This window comes from Felis catus, chromosome B1 (assembly GCF_018350175.1).
Source record: "Felis catus isolate Fca126 chromosome B1, F.catus_Fca126_mat1.0, whole genome shotgun sequence".
Taxonomy (NCBI): domain Eukaryota; kingdom Metazoa; phylum Chordata; class Mammalia; order Carnivora; family Felidae; genus Felis; species Felis catus.
This window is the reverse complement of record NC_058371.1, coordinates 201435378-201454006: the sequence shown is the minus strand read 5'-3', so window position 1 is coordinate 201454006 and position 18629 is coordinate 201435378. Positions and strand designations below refer to the sequence as shown.

Here is an 18629-nt window from a genome sequence, read left to right as displayed (position 1 = left end):
ATGTAAGGTGACAGTCACAGGCCCGGGGAGGGGACACCTTTGGGAGCCATTGTGCAGCCCCTCCCCCCCACGGTGGCAATTGTGAACAGTCAGATATCTCCTCGATTGCTGCCTCCATTCACAGCCGAGACACCTGGGCTCAGCCCTCCCTGAGGTCCCCTCACTGGGGGATGTGGCAGAGCTGGACTGAGTTTGGGGACACCCCAGCCCAGGCACCATCCCCCAGGCTCCCCTGCAAACGCAGGGTGACCAGAGCAAGCCCAGGGAGGAGCCCGGGCTCCTCACACGCAGGCCCAGAGCAGGTGCAGCGGGGAGGTGCAGGTGCAGGGCAGCTGTGGGCATCATTCATTCAGGGGGACCTGCTGCTGGCTGTGGCATTCATTCCACGCGGGTAATGTCGGCTGAGCCCCTGGGCCACCACAGCCCGCCCACCCCCAGACCCTACCTTCCACGCCCACCCACCGGCATTTCCAGGCTAAACATGCAAATCCTCAGGGGGTCCTGTCTGTGTTAAAGACGCAGCCGTCCCCCTGCTGCTTCCCTGTCCCTGTGCTGCCTGCAGAGAAGTCTCGCCCGATCAGAGCGCTGACCAGTGCTCCACGAGCCCGTGTCACCTCCGGCCTGCCCCGAAGGCCCTGCCCAACCCAGAAGCCCCCTCACTGTACGTCCACCGCTACGTGCATCATCTCGCTAACCTTCCCGTCCACCCCCTTTACAGGCCAGGAAATTGAGGCTCTGAGGAGCCACGTCCCAGGCTGCCTTGTGCAGGAGCAGAGCTGTCCCGCCCGGCCTCCCCGTAAAGGCCTCCCTGACCTCATGGCCTCAGAAACCCCGCTCTGGCCTTCCCTCACTGCTCCTGCTCTTTTCATTTCCAAAGGCGGGCACCGCCCGCGGGCCGGCCCTGGCACCTTCCTGGGTACCTAGGACCCTCCTGGCTGGTGACAGAGAATTTCCCGGGCTCTGCGCTACTCTGACCTCTCCTTGAAAGTCACCAGAGCAACCGTCGGCGCCCATGGGCCAGCCTCACGCTGAACAACCACGGGGCGCTGGGTTCTAATCTCCGCTGTCACGATTCCCCCTTCCTGTGAGGAACCCGGTCTGTCCAACTGAGTCCCTTTCAGTGACACTCAGCTGCTTCTTGGGAAGCGGTCAAGCACATAGGGCCTCTCTGCCCGGAGCGTCCTCTGACCTCGTTCTGGGGCCCTACCGTGGCCACAAAGCAGGCACAGGTGTGCAAATGGGTCCTGTCCCAGAACCTGGCGGGGTGTCCCCGTTCCACAGCCGGGCGGGGGGCGGGCAGGAGACACGCTCAGACCAAGAAAAGCAGAAAGTGCATCTCAGATGACAGACCGGAGCCAAGTCAAAACCAAATAAACCAAACAACCAGCAGAGGAGGGGGACGGCTCACCACTGCCTTCCGACGACCCCACACCACGGAGAGATTCTTTCCCGGCTCCCCAGCGCCCACCACCCCCGGACGGACGCTGTCTGCAGAGCAGGGAGAAGGCAGACACGTCCCCACAGGTGCCCGAGCCTTTCTGCCAAGTCCCAGCTGGCCCTTTAGACACAGCCGTCCGAATGGATCACGGAGGAGCCGGAAAGGGTGTCGTGGGAGAGGCGGTCACGTCGCACGCGGTGGCCGGGAGCCCGGCTGTGCCGACCGGGCAGCCGTCCCGGTGTCCTCTTACCTTTCTCTTGTTCGTGGGGCAAATGTAGAAGTTGTCGATGACCGTGGTGACACCGGGCTGCAGGGTGAGCTTGGTGTAGGATGTCCCAAAGTCCGAGGACCTGGGGGGACAGGACGACAGACAGGTGTCAGCGAGGTGCCCTTCCAGCTGCAGGTTTATCCAGCCCGCGTGGGCGCAGCGCCCCAAGACAACCTCTCCCCCGGAGCGGGATGCCGCAGGTGACAAGGGAGGAGACGGGGCTCCCGCAGGGTCGCCGAGCACGCGCTCGGGTCTGGGAGCTGGGCGGGGAGTCGGTGAATGCCAGCCAGGCTGCCCACGGGTCGCCTCCTCCTTGGACTTCCGCAGTGATCTGCCCCGACCCTAAGTCTATCTTGGCCCGCTTGCTACACACGTGTCGCCACGTTCCTCACCGTGTGCTGAGGCCTCACAGGAGCCCGTCTGCTCCTCCGTTTCCCTCTCTGCACCCCGGGCTCCTCCGGGGAGCCACACCCTCCCCCCACCCCCACCCCCACTGACCACACAGCCCGGAGACTGTGGGTGACAGCAGGCGGTGCCCGGGCTCCGGGAGCTGCTGGAAACCAGGCCCCAAGCCAAGCCCTGCATCGGCCGGCGAGCACCAGCACCACCGCTGGCTCCACGCGGGGGACCAGCTGAACCGCGGGCCGGCCCCTCCTCGCCTGTGCGCCCACTGTCTTGTCTGTGGAGTGACAGGTGCAGGGGAGAATGTGGCTTCCCACCGCGGCGAGACGGGGAGAGGTCACCAGGGCAATTTCACATCTCTTGCTTGGAAGCAACTGACACATCAGGACGTGGAATCGATTCCATGTCGAAGCTTAAAATCTCTGTGACCCTGAAACCCCATTAAAACGTGCTGGGGGGGGGCCTGGGGGGCTCAGTCGGTTGAGCGTCCGACTTCGGCTCAGGTCATGATCTCGCGGTCCGTGAGTTCGAGCCCCGTGTCGGGTTCTGTGCTGACCGCTCGGAGCCTGGAGCCTGCTTCCGATTCTGTGTCTCCCTCTCTCTCTGCCCGTCCCCTGCCTGCTCTCTGTCTCTCAGAAATAAATAAATGTTAAAACAAAAAACAAAACAAAAAAAGTGCTGCGATTGTGAAGCAGGCCCGGCTGTGAGCTGGAGGCTCACAGGCCTCAGGGTCACAAGGTCCTTCCCAGACCAGGGCAGAGAGCAATCTCTGCCTCCTGACTCCCAGGGGAGGCTGGTGGGGGCCAGTCCCCTCCATGGGGCAGCCAGGAGAGCATCGGCTGAGCCCCTCCCTCCTTGCCCTTGGCCTCCCCGGGGAGGCCCTGCTGGAGGGGTGATTAGAGATGCACGTACTCTCAAAAAATCAGAGAATTGGTTTGCTTTGGGAAGCAGGGAGCCAGGGCCCCAGTAGCAGAGGATTGACCCAGAGACCCAGGAAATGCCAGTCTCCACAGAAACCAAACGCCGTGTTTCCAAGCTGGATTCAGGGAAACCTCTGAGCCTCATGACCCCTCTGCTCTCCTCCCAGCAAGCTGGGTCTAAGACCTGCCCATTGGTTCTGCCTCCCAGAAACCTTGCCATCCACCCACCCCTTCCCTCCATCCCCGACACACACCTGCCTCCGCCCAGCTGCCTCCCCAGGATCCAGACTCCTCCCCGTCCCCACCCAGGTCACAGGAGCCTGCTGACCCCTGCTCGCCCCAGGGCACCTGCTGGTGTGGGCTGCGGGGGGAGCGGGTCTAGTGAGGCAAGGGGAGGGGGTGCTAAACAGGAAACATAGCAGCAGCCGGTGTGATCCGGGCGGGAATGGGGGGTCAGTGGGACTGCGGTCTCAGAGGGGCAGGGAAGGCCCCTCGGACACGGTGATTTGGGGCAGAGGCAGGCAGGAAGGAAGAGAGTGCTTTGCGCCTGGCTGGGGGAAAGCCATTTGTAGCCGGCTAAGTAATGTCCCCCCAAAATTCACGTCCACCCAGAATCTGTGAATGCGACCTGATTTGCAAACAAGGCCTTTGCAGATGTAATTATGTTGAGGTCAAACTGGAGGAGGGCGGGTCCAGATCCAAGGATTGGTGTCATAAGAAGAGGGGAGTTTGGACACACGGACACACAGACACACAGCCGAGGCCAGCAGGAGACAGCCTGAGCAGCGTCTGGCCCACATCGGACCCCACCTCTCCTACTGTGCATGGGGCCTGTCTCTTGCCAGGCCCCCACGTATGCAGGGGGAGAGAAGGGAATTCATTGCCATGGATAAGTCTGGGAAATAGAAAATGACTTGTCTCAGAGCCCGGCTGGTCAGTCGGGGCAGGCCAGAAGCTGGGACCTCTGCAACTGTAAACCTAATGCGGCCTCCTCCTGAAGTCGGTGCAGATCACACGGTCAGTGAGGACAGCGGTCACCAGGATCATCCAAGAATCCGCACCCCCAGGCATACAGCTAGTGCTCAATAAATGCTTACTGGATTCCTGTGGAGGCGCTCTGGTGTCAGAGCTGGAGGCTGTGTGACCTCTGGTGAGCAGGTTGCCCTCTCTGGGCCGCAAGGGTTTCCCAGGGAAACGTGGGGATTAGATGTGATCACGTCCCAGCACGGGCACCGGCCCTCGTGGCTCCACCCCCACGGGCCCTTTTCTCAGCTGCCCCCACGACCCCTGAACCCCTCCGTGCCAGGCCCTCCCCCAGGGTGACCTTCCTCCGCACTCTGCACCCCCACCCCCTCCAAGTCCTCCTCAAGCGCATCTGGGAACGCGGAGCCTGATTATTCCAATCTGCATTTATTCAAATTAAAAATAAAAACCCAGGCTCTGAAACCGGGCAAACAGAACAGGGCAGGCAAGCAGGCGCAGTTGGAAAGTCGCTCTTTGCAAATCGGCTGCTTAATTGCTGAGTGTTTGTACATATTCACTTTTTAAAAAATAATTTAATTGAGCCATTTTCATCCTCTATAATTATTTCATTGGCAGGGACGTATGTTCGGCTCCCACCCCTCCCCGTGGTGCAGATGAGCCCCTGTCTCCCACCCATCTCCCCCCGGAAGGCCACGGCAGGTGCGAAAGGTGGGGCCCGCCTTCGTGGCGGGGGCCCCTGCAGGGGCACGGCCTTGGGTGAGGCCTGGTCTCCGTGAGAGGCGGTTTCTTTATCTTTGAGTGACCGATGCGGGTCTAACGGGCTGATGACACAGTGGCAGAGGCACCTGCGTGATATTAGAGAGGTGAGGAAAGCGAGCTGGAGGCAGGCTCAGGGTCATGGCCGTGGGGTCCCTGCGGACCTCCCCCTGGTGGAGGGTACACTTGTGTGTGGACCCAGCTGTGTTCTCTAATGAGCACGATGCTGTGCGTACGTGCTGACGGCTAATGTGCGCAGGTGCACCCCAATGCCCGCCAGTCACTGTCGTGAGAGCGCAGACATCCTCTCCTGCCTCCACATTTCCATCAAGCAGGACACGCTGCTAATGTGTGGTTCAGCGTTCAAGGGCTCCCGGGAGCGTCTCCCTTGTAACGAAGAAAGAGGGTCCGGGAGCCAGGCCTTGATCTCCCCGGAAACGCTGGCCGTGCAGGGAGGGCAGAGCCACTGCTGGTCGCTGGGTTAAGTTGCTCTGATGTAAAAACTTGCTTCACGTGGATCCCAGCAGCGGATGCTCTGCCCGGTCGGCCGCTCCGGGGTTCCCTGTATGCCGGCTCTCCCCCCCCGCCCCCCGCAACATGGGCCTATGTCTCCATCGCCACCTCTCCTCTTTTCTTTGACCTCGCTAGACCCACCCTGGGCTGAGAGGTTGCTGGAGCTGCACGGGTGCTGGGGACTGGCTCTTGCTCTGCACCTGTCAGGTGGCAGGGCGTCCCGAGAAGACCCCTGTCGCCGGTCCAGACGGTCAGGATTACCACCTGCACTTTATACCTGGGGAAACTGAGGCCCAGCTAGGAAAGGGACGTGTCCAGAGTCTTACAGGGGTGCAGAGGCGTCCTTCACGGGCTCTCCCACCGGACGTTAGGGGTACGATCTCGCAGCTGAAGCGGTTCTGAGCTTTGGTCGGATTCCGGCCGTGCACGGCGTCTGTGACTGGGTGATGGGAAGGAACGGACTCTGAGCCGGCTTCACCCAGGGGCCGGTCTGGTTCTCGGCACTGACAGCTCACGGGACCCCTGGCGGGCTTTGATTTGCTGCCGGGTCTCATACACGGACACAGGATCAGCGGAAGAGAATTATGGCAATAAGGGGGGCACTTCCAGGGCTGGTCAAGTCATCCAGAAAAATCCAGGATGTGGCTCAAGATTCTGCATGTGAATTGGGGAGTCGGGGCCCTGCTAGGGGGGTGAACTGAGGAAGAAAACAGCCCTGGCCCCAGGGGGCGCACAGCGTTGTAGGGTGGGGAGCACCCCTGTTCTCTGTGGCCGCTGGTGGGATCTGAAGAGCGGGGCCCCTCTGACGGAACGGCCTGGGGGAGGGGGCATCCAGTGAAACCACACGCTCAACACGCACTGGATGCCAGGTTCTGGGCGGACACACGGACTCAACTGACACAGGAAGACCATTCGAACGGGAGCATGCCTTCCCATTTGACAGATGGGAAAACCGAGGCTCAGAGAGTATGAAAGGATCGCTTAGCACTTAACCACACAGTAACTATAGGAAACCCAGGCTGTCCGCTGAGTGATGTCCCTGGAGGTGTTCACAGGGCACGGCACCCACTCCACGCGGCTGGACCTTCTGACTCCGTTTCCCTTGCAGAGCCTGGCGGCCAACGCTCTCCAACGTGAGGGCAGGTGAACACGGACCGCAGCCCGTCCCACCCAGGAAGCTGCACCTCTGTTGCCCGCGGGTTTTCGCAGCAGCATTAACTCGAGCCCGCTGTGCATCAGCCCGGGCCGTATTCTCAGCCGGCCGAGAGGGAGGCGGGCAGGAGGGGGCTTGAGATTCTCCGCGTCTGAACTCACAGCGAGCAGGGTCCCATGGCCGCACGGGGCCAGAGCCCGCCTCTCCGAGCCTGTCCTCCAAGCTTGTCCCCCAACCAGCGCGTCCCCTCGTGGTTCCCAGCCGCCTGCCGCGGCACTGGGGATGCCGTGTGCCCACAGGCGGCAGATCTTTCCGGAATGAAGCTGGGCCGGGCAAGGCCCGCTCCCAGACGCTGCCCCCGCCGCTCTACCAACAACACCTCAGGGATGGGAGCTGGTGCAGGGCCCGGGAGCCGATGACCCCGCGGGACAGCTCGTGCAACGCTTCTGCTCCAGCTGGCTCCTGGCCACCGCTGTTTGTCACGCCATAAAGGGACCCATCCTTTCCAGTGAGTCCCTGCGTTATCCTTAAAAATCCTGGTGTGAGTGAACGCCCTCAGTTCACGAGGTCCTTTCGGCCTATTACGTGCAAGCTCCGTGCTGGGCACGGTGCACGGAAGCGGACGGGCAGGGATCTTGGGCAGCTGGCCGTGCCTCCAGGAGATGCTCTGTACCGGCCGCTCAGACCTCGAAATGATGCCACAGCACTGGGTCCCCAGGCACTGCCCCGCGGCCCGGGCCCATCCTCCTGCATGCCGTCCCCCTCAAGACCTCCTCACAGACCCGCGGCAAAGGGGCTAACAGATCCCACGGAGCCAGAGAAGGTGCCAGAAGCCTGCGCGGAGCTCTGAGGAGGTACGTGTGTGTGCTCTCACAGAAGCCTGTAAGTGTGCCTGTGGGGTCTGGGAGGCCTCGCAGAGAATCTGGGGGGCTGAAAGGGGAAGGAGGAGGAAGAGGCACCCGATAAGGGGGAGTGGGGGCTGGCCGTCGGCCCCGAGCGCCGGCTGGGGGAGCTGGGTGCTCCGTGCAGAGGCAAGGAAGGAGTAGAGGCGACAGCGTGGCCGAGGCCCACAGCCTCACACAGCGGAGTCCGGGGGAAGCACCAATAACGCTCTGCAGTCCCCATCCAGGATGGGCCACCTGCGCCCCCAGGGTGAAGACACTCGGGGGCTCGGCTCATCTAATCACATCCCAGCCAGTGGCTCTCAGTGTGCAAACGAGATACATGAGATACCGAGAGGTGAAGTCATCCGCCGGGGCTCAGAGAGGGCGAAGCCACAGGCTCTATGTGACTCGAGTTCTAAATGACGCCCACACCTTGTACCTCCTTCCTGCTCTATAGAAAGGAAGGGGACATAGGGGACACCATGGGTCTGGCTGGCTTTATTTCTGGAGGGTTTTTTTTTTCCTTTTAAAGTTTATTTATTTTCAGAGAGAGAGAGAGAGCATGAGTGGGGGAAGGACAGAGACAGAGAGAGAGAGAGAGAGAGAGTCCCAAAAGCAGGCTCTGTGCCACCAGCACAGAGCCTGATGTGAGACTTGAACCCACAAACCGTGATATGATCTGGGCCGACACCAACAGTCGGACACTTAACCGCCTGAGCCACCCAGGCGCCCCTATTTCTGGAGGTTTTAACGCGGCACAAGGCGGGACCTTTGCAACAGCTCTTTTCCCAGCAGAGGAGGGGGCACTCTTTAGAAGTGGGTTATGGCCATCAGGCTAAATGAGGCCCGTGTCCCTGGACGTGTCCCCTGGGCGGGGCTCACCCGGCACACATTCCTGCTTTTACAGCCGTTCTGCAAGCCCTCAGCTGGGCACATGTCCGAAGGCCGAGGCGGGTGAGCGAGCCGGCCTAGCCCAGGCCGCAGGCTGGGAGAAGGCGGGGCCGTCCGTGGCTGCAGGTGCAGGGGTGGGAGGTGTCAATTGCCCGGAAGTCTCACAGGTGCAGGCAGAGGGCACCCCTGAAGCTGACCCCAGGTGTGGCTCACGGACCAGCAACCCAGGGACCAGACAGGACATCGCCGCGTCTTCAGGGTTAATTGAGGAAGTTGTTTCCGATGGGGCACTGGAGGGGCCTGGCTGGGTTTATGCCCGGGGGAGGTGACGGTCTGATAGTCATGACCTGGTGGGCGTGTGGAGGGGCTGGGGGGGGGGGGGGTGGGCAGCGTGGGTCGCTCTGCATTTTGTCGGGACTGCCACACGAGCACCTCGTATGAACGGGACAGGGTAGTCACTGGCCAGGAGCAGCCCTGCCCAAGGCCAGCCCTTCCTGCCAGTGCCCAGGGTGAAGCACACTGATGCATGCACTCCCCCAGGGAACCGGCCGATTTGGGAGCGGGCCAAGCCCCTCTGAGGTCCAAAACTGTCATTTCAGACAGAAAACACCCAAACAGAATAAGACACACGATACCACGGAAAGACGTTGCTGCAGAACAGACAATGTGGCCCCGAGGAGCCGTCCAGCCAGCAGCCGCCTTGTCCTGGAACAGGGTCGGTGGGGCCGCGGTGAGAAAGCCCCAGCACGGCGGGGCCTGTGCGAGCTGCTACGCCAGAGGTCCAGGCTTGGCTCTGGGGCTGGGCCAGGTTAGGCTACCCTTCTGACCTGAGTCTACCCTTTGGAAAATTCCAGAAGTTCACCAATCCACTTACAGTAACGTTTCCTTCTTGATAGGCCTACACATCCTCCACTCTTCTCGGAATCATTTAAAGATAAGAGGACAATCTGGGGCGCATTGGTTAAGCGTCCGACTTCGGCTCAGGTCACGATCTCACGGTCTGTGAGTTCGAGCCCCGCGTCGGGCTCTGTGCTGACAGCTCGGAGCCTGGAGCCCGGTTCGTATTCTGTGTCTCCCTCTCTGCTGCACCTCCGATCCCTAGTGTTCTGTCTCTCTCTCTCTCTCTCTCTCTCTCTCTCTCTCTCTCAAAAATAAAGAAAAACACAAAAAAGAAAAGAAGATTGTGCTTCAACCATCGACTGGGCCCCTTCATCCCTCCATGCCCGTCCAGCCCTTGTCCGCATGTGATTATATTTACAGTATCGCAATTTCAGCATGCACACGACATTCGTTCTGATTTTAGCACGAGATGGTTGGCATTTCTGTTGGCTGTGTGGCATTTCCATCCAGGCCACGCGGCATTGCTGATGGGTCTTTCATTAGCCTGAACCTACGTTAGGCATTTCTACAAGCACTGAGTGATGCCCTGTGCTGTGCACCTTGGAAATGCACTTGTTCCCTGTGTCCTGCCGTCCCCAGCCCCTCTGCCCTTCATAAACAACATCTTCACTACTTTAATCTCTGCTGGACTGTTCCCCAGGGCTACATCCCAAGAGCGGGGCTCTTCTGTGAAGTTCTGAGCTTCTGTGGCTCTTAAAAAATGTGTTTTTGGACCTGAGAACATCATCCGACTCAATACCTTAAAAATGAGGGTCCTCACTTATTCTTAGGGGGTCCTGGCACAGAATGACAACACTTTTCTATGCCAATCCATCCGATTATAGAATCTGACGCCTCTACATTGAATTTTTGAATGACTGGGGAGTATACCCAATGTCTGCCACAGGCAGCCTGAATGACATATTAAGCATTAGCGGATGAGATCCGGGCGATCTGGAAGCAAATTCCATTTCTGAATGCTACGGGGAGTATTTTAATACAAAGTACAGAAATGAAGTAAGAAATAGACACAACACTCTCCATTTCAGTGAACGTCAAGGAATTTTGTAAGTCATGAAACTGGGGATATTGGGTTGAAAAACAAATTTTCACGGCAAAAAGTTCCTGGAAGGTAAACGAAGGCTGATTCGATGGCAAAACTGAATAGCCGAACCCAGGGGCCAACAGACATCCGTTTCCAGACTGGGTCCCCGAAGACCCCTCTCTGGGCCGAAGTTGACAGACCGGGGCTAGCAGAACACCTCCACCCTTGTCGGATTTTGGACCCCGGACAATCCGTCTCTATGTGAGACTGAAGTCGTCTGTGTTATCAGATGAGATAATAGGAACGGTGACAATAACTCATCATTCCCCCATATGTCAAGCCCCACGAGAACCAAATGCTTTGCACATAACACCTCACTTTACAGTCCTCCCAACACCCCCACGAGGTAAGGAAGGGCGGGTGGCACCCCCGCGAGGTGAGGAAGGGCGGGTAGCACCCCCACGAGGTGAGGAAGGGCGGGTAGCACCCCCACAAGGTGAGGAAGGGCGGGTAGCACCCCCACGAGGTAGGGAAGGGCGGGTAGCACCCCCACGAGGTGAGGAAGGGTGGGGAGCACCCCCACGAGGTAGGGAAGGGCGGGGAGCACCCCCACGAGGTGAGGAAGGGCGGGTAGCACCCCCACGAGGTGAGGAAGGGCGGGGAGCACCCCCACGAGGTAGGGAAGGGCGGGTAGCACCCCTACGAGGTAAGGACGAGGAGGAGACGAGACACAGACCACGGAAGGAACAGAGGAGCTGAGTGTGGCCGCAGAGCCCGGCCCAGCCCCCAGCCCGTGAGCTCTGTGCCACCCCACGCGGCCCCCAGTCCTCGCCAGCAGCCAAGGACGGTGCAAGACGAGAGAGGCATCTCCAACCTGCACTCGCAACTCCAGCAGCGAGCAGGGTTCAGGGGGAGCGGGGACCCGCTGGAGAAGACCGAGGCTTCCTGTGAATCGGGAATTGTCTCCTCGAGGGCCGAGGGCTAGGGAGGGGCGTCTCCCGAACCTTCGGGCGTCTCCCGAACCTCTGCCACATTCTGGGGCTCCTGGGGGGCCTGGCAGCATCATGGGCACCCGGGGACGGGCCTCCCAGCCGGCAGGAAGCTCTCCGGGCCCACATCACCCGTGTTCTCCAGCTGATCACACCTGCGGAGGGTGCTGGCCAGAGGCCCCCGTTCTCCAACCGGAGCGAGTTTCCTCTCCCCCCCCCAAACGATGCGAGTCTCCCTCCGGACGACCCCCACTGGGTCCCCACACCCTCGGGATGAATGCAGAGTCCCCGACAGCAGCAGACCAGTGGGAAGGCCGAGGAAGGCACACGGGGAGGGGTGTGTCAGCCCCCTGTCCGCACAGGGGGGAGGCAGGGCTGGGAAGAGAGCCAAGGTGAACTCAGGGCAGAGCCTCAAGAGGTGAAGGCACACATCGCCTGCCGGCCTCCCACCCCGCCACGCGGTCTCCTCGTCCGCACGCCTATGGCTGCCGGGACACTTGCCCCCACCGTGATGGACTTCCCATGACGCCCCTGAGAGCCCCTCACAGGCCAGCACTGTGTCCGACCTGCTCTCCGGCCAGCCCCTCGCCCGAGGCCTGCGTGAAGCAGGGGCCAGTGAATGCGGCCGAGTGAGTGCACGGACCAACCAACCACCCAGGCCTCACCCACACACTGCTAGCCCTACGCGGGCTCTGGGCTCTCGGTACTTGACCTCACTGTGGGAGCCAAGCGGGCCCTGAGGCCTCCTGGCAACCCCACCCCCACCCCACCCCCCACCTCTCCCATGAAAAGGACACCGGCCCAGAGAAGGGCAGTCACTTCCTCAAAGTCACACAGCGGCCAAAGGGCCCAGGGAGCCACTTTGACTGAGATCTCCTGGCCCCGAGCAGAACTTTTCCGTCCGGGAGACTCCAGACTGTCCCAGGCAGCCCGCTGGAGGGCAGAGGTCACGACCCCTTCTCCCTCCTCCAAAATGAGACAGAACCAGACCCCTCATACCATGCAAACGCCAAAGACGTCTTGGAAACTCATCAGGAGACTGAAAACAGTACACAAAGGCTCACGCCTACAGGATGCGGGCCCTTTGCAGCAGCAGCCGCGTCTGTCTGTACCCACGGGGAGCCGGCAGGACAGACAGACAGCCACACCCCTTCTTCTAGCTTACGGCGGAGGCAGCTCCGCGGCCACCTGGTCAACCCCGCCAGCCCACCGCACCAGGCGCCCCCGGGAGAGAGCGGGCCGGGGGCCGAGGCCTTGGCTCTCCGAGGGTCCGCGGCGGACCCCCGGGGAGCTCTCCGTCCCCCTCCAGAGCCCCTTCTAGGCCAAGCAGGTGGCAAGCCCCAACGAGGGCCACAGCTGTGCCCAGCCCACCTCCTACGAGATGCCCCCACACCTACAGCATTATTCCAAGTCTGCCGCGTGGTCAGGTGGAGGGGGTGTCGTTACAGGCTGAAACCACCGGTGGCATGACCTTGAGCTGCTCGCTCGCCTTCTAGACCTCAGCTGTCCCTTCTGTACAGTGGGGACACACCTCCCACCCAGGGCCATCCAGGCGCTAACCGAAATGACACACACGAATGAGCATCCCAGCACGGCGTCTGGCCCAGAGCGCCCCGACCGCCTCCCTCCTCCTTCCCCTCCGCGAAGCCGAAGGTACTCGGCGGCTGTGCGAGGTTGGCCCAGTGGGTCTGGGTTGTCCGCACCCTCCGGAGAAAGGTTAGGCCCTTGACTGGCCCCTGGAAGGTCCCACCTGGGAAGGGTGGCTTTGCCGGCCCGAGGCCTCCAGCCAGCCAGCCAGCGCGTGCTAACGATGCGATTACGGTAGGGGTCTTGGGTCAGGCAGTACGGCTTTACTTCTGGAGGGGCTGGAGACGGCCACGGGGCTACATGGCCAACCTCCGTAAAAGCCCTGGCACCCGAGCTCCCCTGCTTGTCGGTACTTCCTAGGTGTCGTCACGTGTCATTGCTTGAAGGGCTCAGCACTGTCCCGGTGGCCCAGGCAATGCGGCCCGCGCGTGGAGCCCATCTCTGGGCCTTTGCACGTGCTGTTCTCCCTCCCAGATGCAGACAGGGACCGACTCCCCACTGCATCCCAGGCTCTGTTCAAATATCCATCGCCGAGGAGGGCGTCCTGGGCCACCCACGCCTAGCTCTCTGCCCCTTAGCCCGACTTCCAGCCGCAGCATCAGTGCTCCCCGACGTCGTACATGTATTTTGTCCATTTACCGTCTGGCTTCCCATCGAGAACATCAGCTCCTGGGAAGAGGGGAGCTGCAACTCCCCTGCACTTCTGTGCCAGGTGAGGGCCAGGGTCAAGTTTCCTAAGGAAAGCCCCCTTGTGCCCTGTGCCTTCTGAAAGTCCTCCCCTCCCCACGCCCTGTGCAGCACCCTGGGTGCGGCGTGGTCCGGGCACCTGGGCTGTGCCCCAACCCCTGCAGCACCGTGGACGCGGCAAGACGCGGCCCCCACCCCTGTGCCCCCCGCCCCCCGCCCGAGCAGACAGTCGGTGAAAGTCTGTCACGAAATGACCCAGCGAGGCCCAAACCGTTTCTGCCACGGCACCGACACCAGCAAACACGTGGCAGGGCGCCGCCCGCAGCCCCAGCTTCCTGATGCGGTCTCTGGGTTCGGGCCGTCGCCCCGCCTGCACCCCACGGGCTCCCCGCAATAACTTCGTGCGCCTTGCTCTCCGGGCGGGAAAACCGAAGCAAGTGGAAGTTGGCAGGACATAGTCTCCAATGCTCAAGACTCCCGTTAGAGGGCTAAATAGTGACGAGATGCCTTTAAGCAGGCGACAGTCATGCGTCCCCGAGGCGGCGCACCAGTTAGCGGGCTCGCAGAACTGACTGCTCCCACCGCAGGTCCCGAGGGGCCGGGGGAGGCGGGCTGGGGGCGCTGCCGAGCGCCGGGTCCTGCCGCGATCCCCTCCTCGGGAGCGTGTGGCGGTCCCCATCCCACAGGCAGGGCCTGCCTCTCCCTCCCCTGTGTCACGGCGTCCCAGGCACCCAGTGCTGCCGGTTCCTGCCTCAAGCCGGCCCCGGGGACGCACGTGTCCCGGCTCCCCGAACTCCGGGCCACGCGAAGCCGTGTTCCCCCTCCTGGGGGCGGTTCCGCCATCCCAGCGGGGGAGGGGGGTCCTGCCGGTCGCTGGCCTGGTGGCTGCGACTGGACTCCCCCACGTCTGCGGCAGAAGCATTTTTACAAGTCACGTAACAACCGCCTCTAGCACGGGTCCTATTTTTCCAACTTGTGCTCCCCACCGGGAAACAGGATCCCACGTCAGACACTGGGAAGCCAAGGCTCAGAGAGGTCCAGTGACTTGCTGAGAAGCCCCCAGCAAGGAGGTGAAGGGGCAGGTGGGCCCAGGTCTATAGATCCCACAGCCCGCGACCTCCCCGGTCTGTCTGCACGGGAAGCCTGGTTCTGGTCCTCGGCGTGGCTTCTGGGCCCAGGGGCGGTGCCAGGGGACTCTCCCACACCCTCTCGCCTCGCCTTGCATCGCCTCGCCTCACCTGCAGCCCCTGCAGGGGCCGGAGAGCCCTCGGTGGGACAGCTCCCGTGTTGGAAAAACGACTCCACCCCCAAGCCGGGGTTCTGGCCTTACAGAGATGTGGGGTCCCACACTTCCAGTGGGGCTCCCAGAAGGACAGCCACACCCGCGTGAGTGCCCGTCGGTACAGGACAGGGTCTTCTCCTCCGTGGGAGCGTGGAAGAGGCCAGCGACCACAGGCCTGAGTGGGGCGTGGAGGGGATGGGGGAGGGGGAGGGGAGGTCCTGCCCTTGGAAAGCCAGGGGGGCAGGTACGAAGATACCGGCAAAGGTGGGGTCTGATCCTGTGGATCCCCACTCTAGACCAGTGAGGGGCACCTTGTGGTATTCTGGGCTTGTTTCTTGTTGACCCCCACCCCCAGCCCTCTAGGGGCCCTTCCCACCCACTTCCCTCGATGAGTCTCCGTCCATCCATCCATCCAACCCTATTTCTGTCCACCGCCCACCCGTCTGTCCATCCATCCGTCCATCTGTTCTTCCTTCTTTCCGTCCAACCCATATGCCCCACATTCCTGGGCACCTGCTGTGTGCCTGGCCCCGGGCTGGGCACTGAGATGGGGTAACAGTGATGCTTCGGGGAGGCTCCAGCACCAGGAGCACAGGGGACGTTTGATGAGTGCCTGACTGAGCCTTTCGGACGCCCTCTCAACTGCCCTGCCGGTGCATGCCATCACGTCTCCTGGATCCCAGGGCCCGCTACTGGGTTGATTCCAGAATGTGACTCAACTTCTATTTTAAAAACACCAGGATGTCACCGTGCTGTCCTTCACAGGAAGCATGTAAATGAATCCTCCACGGAAGGACCCTGTGTGTGTTCCCACAACAACCTTCAAGGACCTGCTAATGGTGAACATGAACCGTTCGGGCCCCAGGGTGATGTCAGTATCCGTTTCCCTCCCCACGGAGGGGTATTCTTCCTGAGGACAGATTCTCAGCTGGAGCCGGGCCAAGCCAAAGCTTGTCTGGATTTTCTGCGTCTGGGCATCCGGGGGTGCGGCCGACAGCTAAGGCCGGAGTTCCGGACAGAATGAAGGAGGGCTCAACTTTGCAACAACATGAAGAAACGGGCTGTTCGGGCTTTGGCCCAGCCCCCGGGGAGCACCGGCAGGCCTCCATGCGCACCTGCAGCCACGGTTACCGCGGTCCGTCCCTCGGTCCCTCTGCACATGGACCTCCGGCTCTTTTTTTTTTTTTTTTTTTTTTTTAATGTTTATTTTATTTTCGAGACAGAGAGAGACAAAGCATGAACGGGGGAGGGTCAGAGAGAGGGAGACACAGAACCGGAAGCAGGCTCCAGGCTCTGAGCTGTCAGCACAGAGCCCAACGCGGGGCTTGAACTCACAGACCGCGAGATCATGACCTGGGCCAAAGTCGGCCGCTTAACCGACTGAGCCACCCAGGCGCCCCACCTCCGGCTCTCTTTATGCACCTCTAATTCTGTCTCTGTCCCTTTCTGTGTTGGCGTCTCTGCACGTGTCCTTTCTTCACCTAAGTCTCTGAGAGTCCGTCCATGTGGCAGCTCTGAACGGTCTCTCTTGGGTCCGTCTGTCTCTCTCCACGTGTCTGATTTTCTGTGTGAGCTATCCTGTCCTTCATCCACCCCCTCCCACCTTCCCCATTCCCTTTCTCCTGAGATCATCTCAAGAGTAGATGACCCATGATAGAAAGTTCTGGGGACAGGGTGTGGCCATCCCTCCTGGGCCACAGGGAGAGGGGACCTGGTTCTGGCTTCACCCCTTCCTGGTGGGTAACCAGATGCCAGGGCTCCTGATCCAGGGAGCTGATGTCGTGGAGGGACAGTCAGATGATAAATGAGTAGAAGAAACGTATATTGTCAGGGAGTGCAATGGACCACAGAATAAGGAGCAAAGATTGGTGGGGGGGCAGGGACGCTGCTATTTCAGGCAGAGCGGTCAAGATGCTCTCCCAGTGAGGTGACATTTGAACAGAGACTGAAACACATTGGGGAGTCAGTCCATGTGGGTGTCCAGAAACAAGAACGGCACATGCAAAGGCCCTGAGGTAGGACACCCAAGCTGCCTTTCCTGGGCAGGATGTTTATAGAACAGAACGCGGCTCCTCCCCAGCTTCCCCGCTCAGGGCCACTGGCTTCCAGCGATCTGGAATCGAACCGTTATCATGAAGCTAGGAAGCTCAGCTCTCCACTTCAGCCGGTCTGGCCAACTTGGTGACTGGCAGGGCCAGGGGCCTTCCTGGGAGAAGGCAGCAGGAGGACGCCACACACACTCACGAGCTGCTGACAGCTGGGGAGGGCAGGGGCAGCTGTCCTGTCTCGGGGCCTCAAGCAGGACTCTCCCAGACAGGACTCGGGGACGTTCAGTAGGGATGGCCTTGGCCTCCTTCCATCAGCTCAGGCTCCCCGACATTCCCACACTGTGGCTGCAGGGGAACAGAAGGCCTTTTTGTCCACATCCGTTTCAGTCTGGGGCTGTGGCCGCGGCAAGGCCGCGAAGCCATCCAGCCGCTGGCGGAAGCCCCACATTGCGAGACATCTGTGCGCTCGCTTCAAACCGCGCGCCCACGCTAATAAGGCAAATAAACACGGCATTTAAAGATCAGAGGCAGCACCGCCGCAGCCTATTAAATTAAATTCACCGTCAAGGGTGAGAGAGAAGATAAACTGGGATTATGCTAGTCACGGCAATTAAAAAAAAGAAAGAAAGAAAGAAAGGAACATTTAGAGAGAGCTGTGATTTCACAGTCCCTGAAGCGGTGGTTCGGGAGGGCAGCTCGGCTCCCAGGGCTGGGCCCACTTCCTGGGACAAAGCCTGTCCCCTGGGCCACACCCACCAGGCAAGGAGCCGCACAGGACCGCATAGAACCACGTAGAACTTTCTCTGTGGTGCCCAGTGGGGCCACCGTCAGGAAGGCAGGCGCGGCTTCGCTGGCCTCCCCACGATGCCGGTCCTCGATCAAGCCTCCCCAGCCCCCCCTTCTTCCTGGGGCTCACCCCAGGTCTTTTTTTTTTTTAATATAAATTTGTTTTAATTTTTGTCAACATTTATTTACTTTTGACAGACAGTGAGAGACAGAGCATGAGCAGGGGAGGGGCAGAGAGAGAGGGAGACACAGAATCCCAAGCAGGCTCCAGGCTCCGAGCTGTCAGCACAGAGCCCGACGGGGGGCTTGAACCCACGATCCATGAGATCCTGACCTGAGCTGAAGTCGGACACTTAACCTAGCCACCCAGCTGTCCCTCACCCCAGGTCTTTGTAGTTTCCCTCTTCCCACCTGGGAAATGGGTAGGGCAGGAAGCCCTCAGGGTCTATCAAGGTCCCCCCGTTTGTGCAGTAAGAATGGCCTTGAAAATGTTTTCCCTGCCCTGCCAGCCAGTCTCCCGCCCCCACCCCCCCACACACCCGTCCCCTGCCCCCTACTCTGCTCTGAGCCACGGGAGCCAGACCCCACAGGTCGCCTGTCCCAGGCCATCCGATGTCCTGCTGGGCTCTGCTGTGGCAGGCTCCGTGGGGGCTGGAGGAGGGAGAGAGAGAGAGAGAGAGAGAGAGAGAGAGAGGGTGGGGGAGAAGCCGGGGTACTTCTCCCTCTCCCTTCTGCTTCCTGTCCTGTCTCTGGCAGAAACAGAGTCGTCTCCCAGGCTCCAGCTCCTATCCAGCAGGCCCACCCCGACCCCGGCTCCTGCTGGGGGGCCTGGACCCCGAGCTGCAGGAAAGCCACCAATCCCTTCACCCCTTGGCTCTAGAGGTGGCAGTGAGGCCCCGAAGTCCTAATCCCTGGGATCAGGGTGCCTGGGAGGGCCCCTCGGCCTCACCCATCACTGTGCCGTGCTGACTTCCTGGCTGGGCTTTGACATCTGTTGCCTCCAAAGACAGGAACAGTGACCAACAACGTGTTATCGTATGGGTTCAGTGTGCTCACCGCAGCCCCTGGGTCCTTTACTGCCCACACGAGTCTCTTCCCCAGGACACAGCTTCCCAAT

General features: G+C 60.9%; 1 protein-coding gene across 1 annotated transcript in view; it reads right to left on the bottom strand.

Annotated features, from left to right (window-relative positions):
- The window catches only part of SORCS2 (sortilin related VPS10 domain containing receptor 2), a 457690-nt gene that overhangs the window by 176466 nt on the left and 262595 nt on the right, over positions 1–18629 (bottom strand). The window contains exon 3 of the mRNA XM_023253426.2: positions 1689–1788. Coding sequence (XP_023109194.2) covers positions 1689–1788 — 100 coding nt within the window. The remainder of the gene's footprint in view (positions 1–1688; positions 1789–18629) is intronic.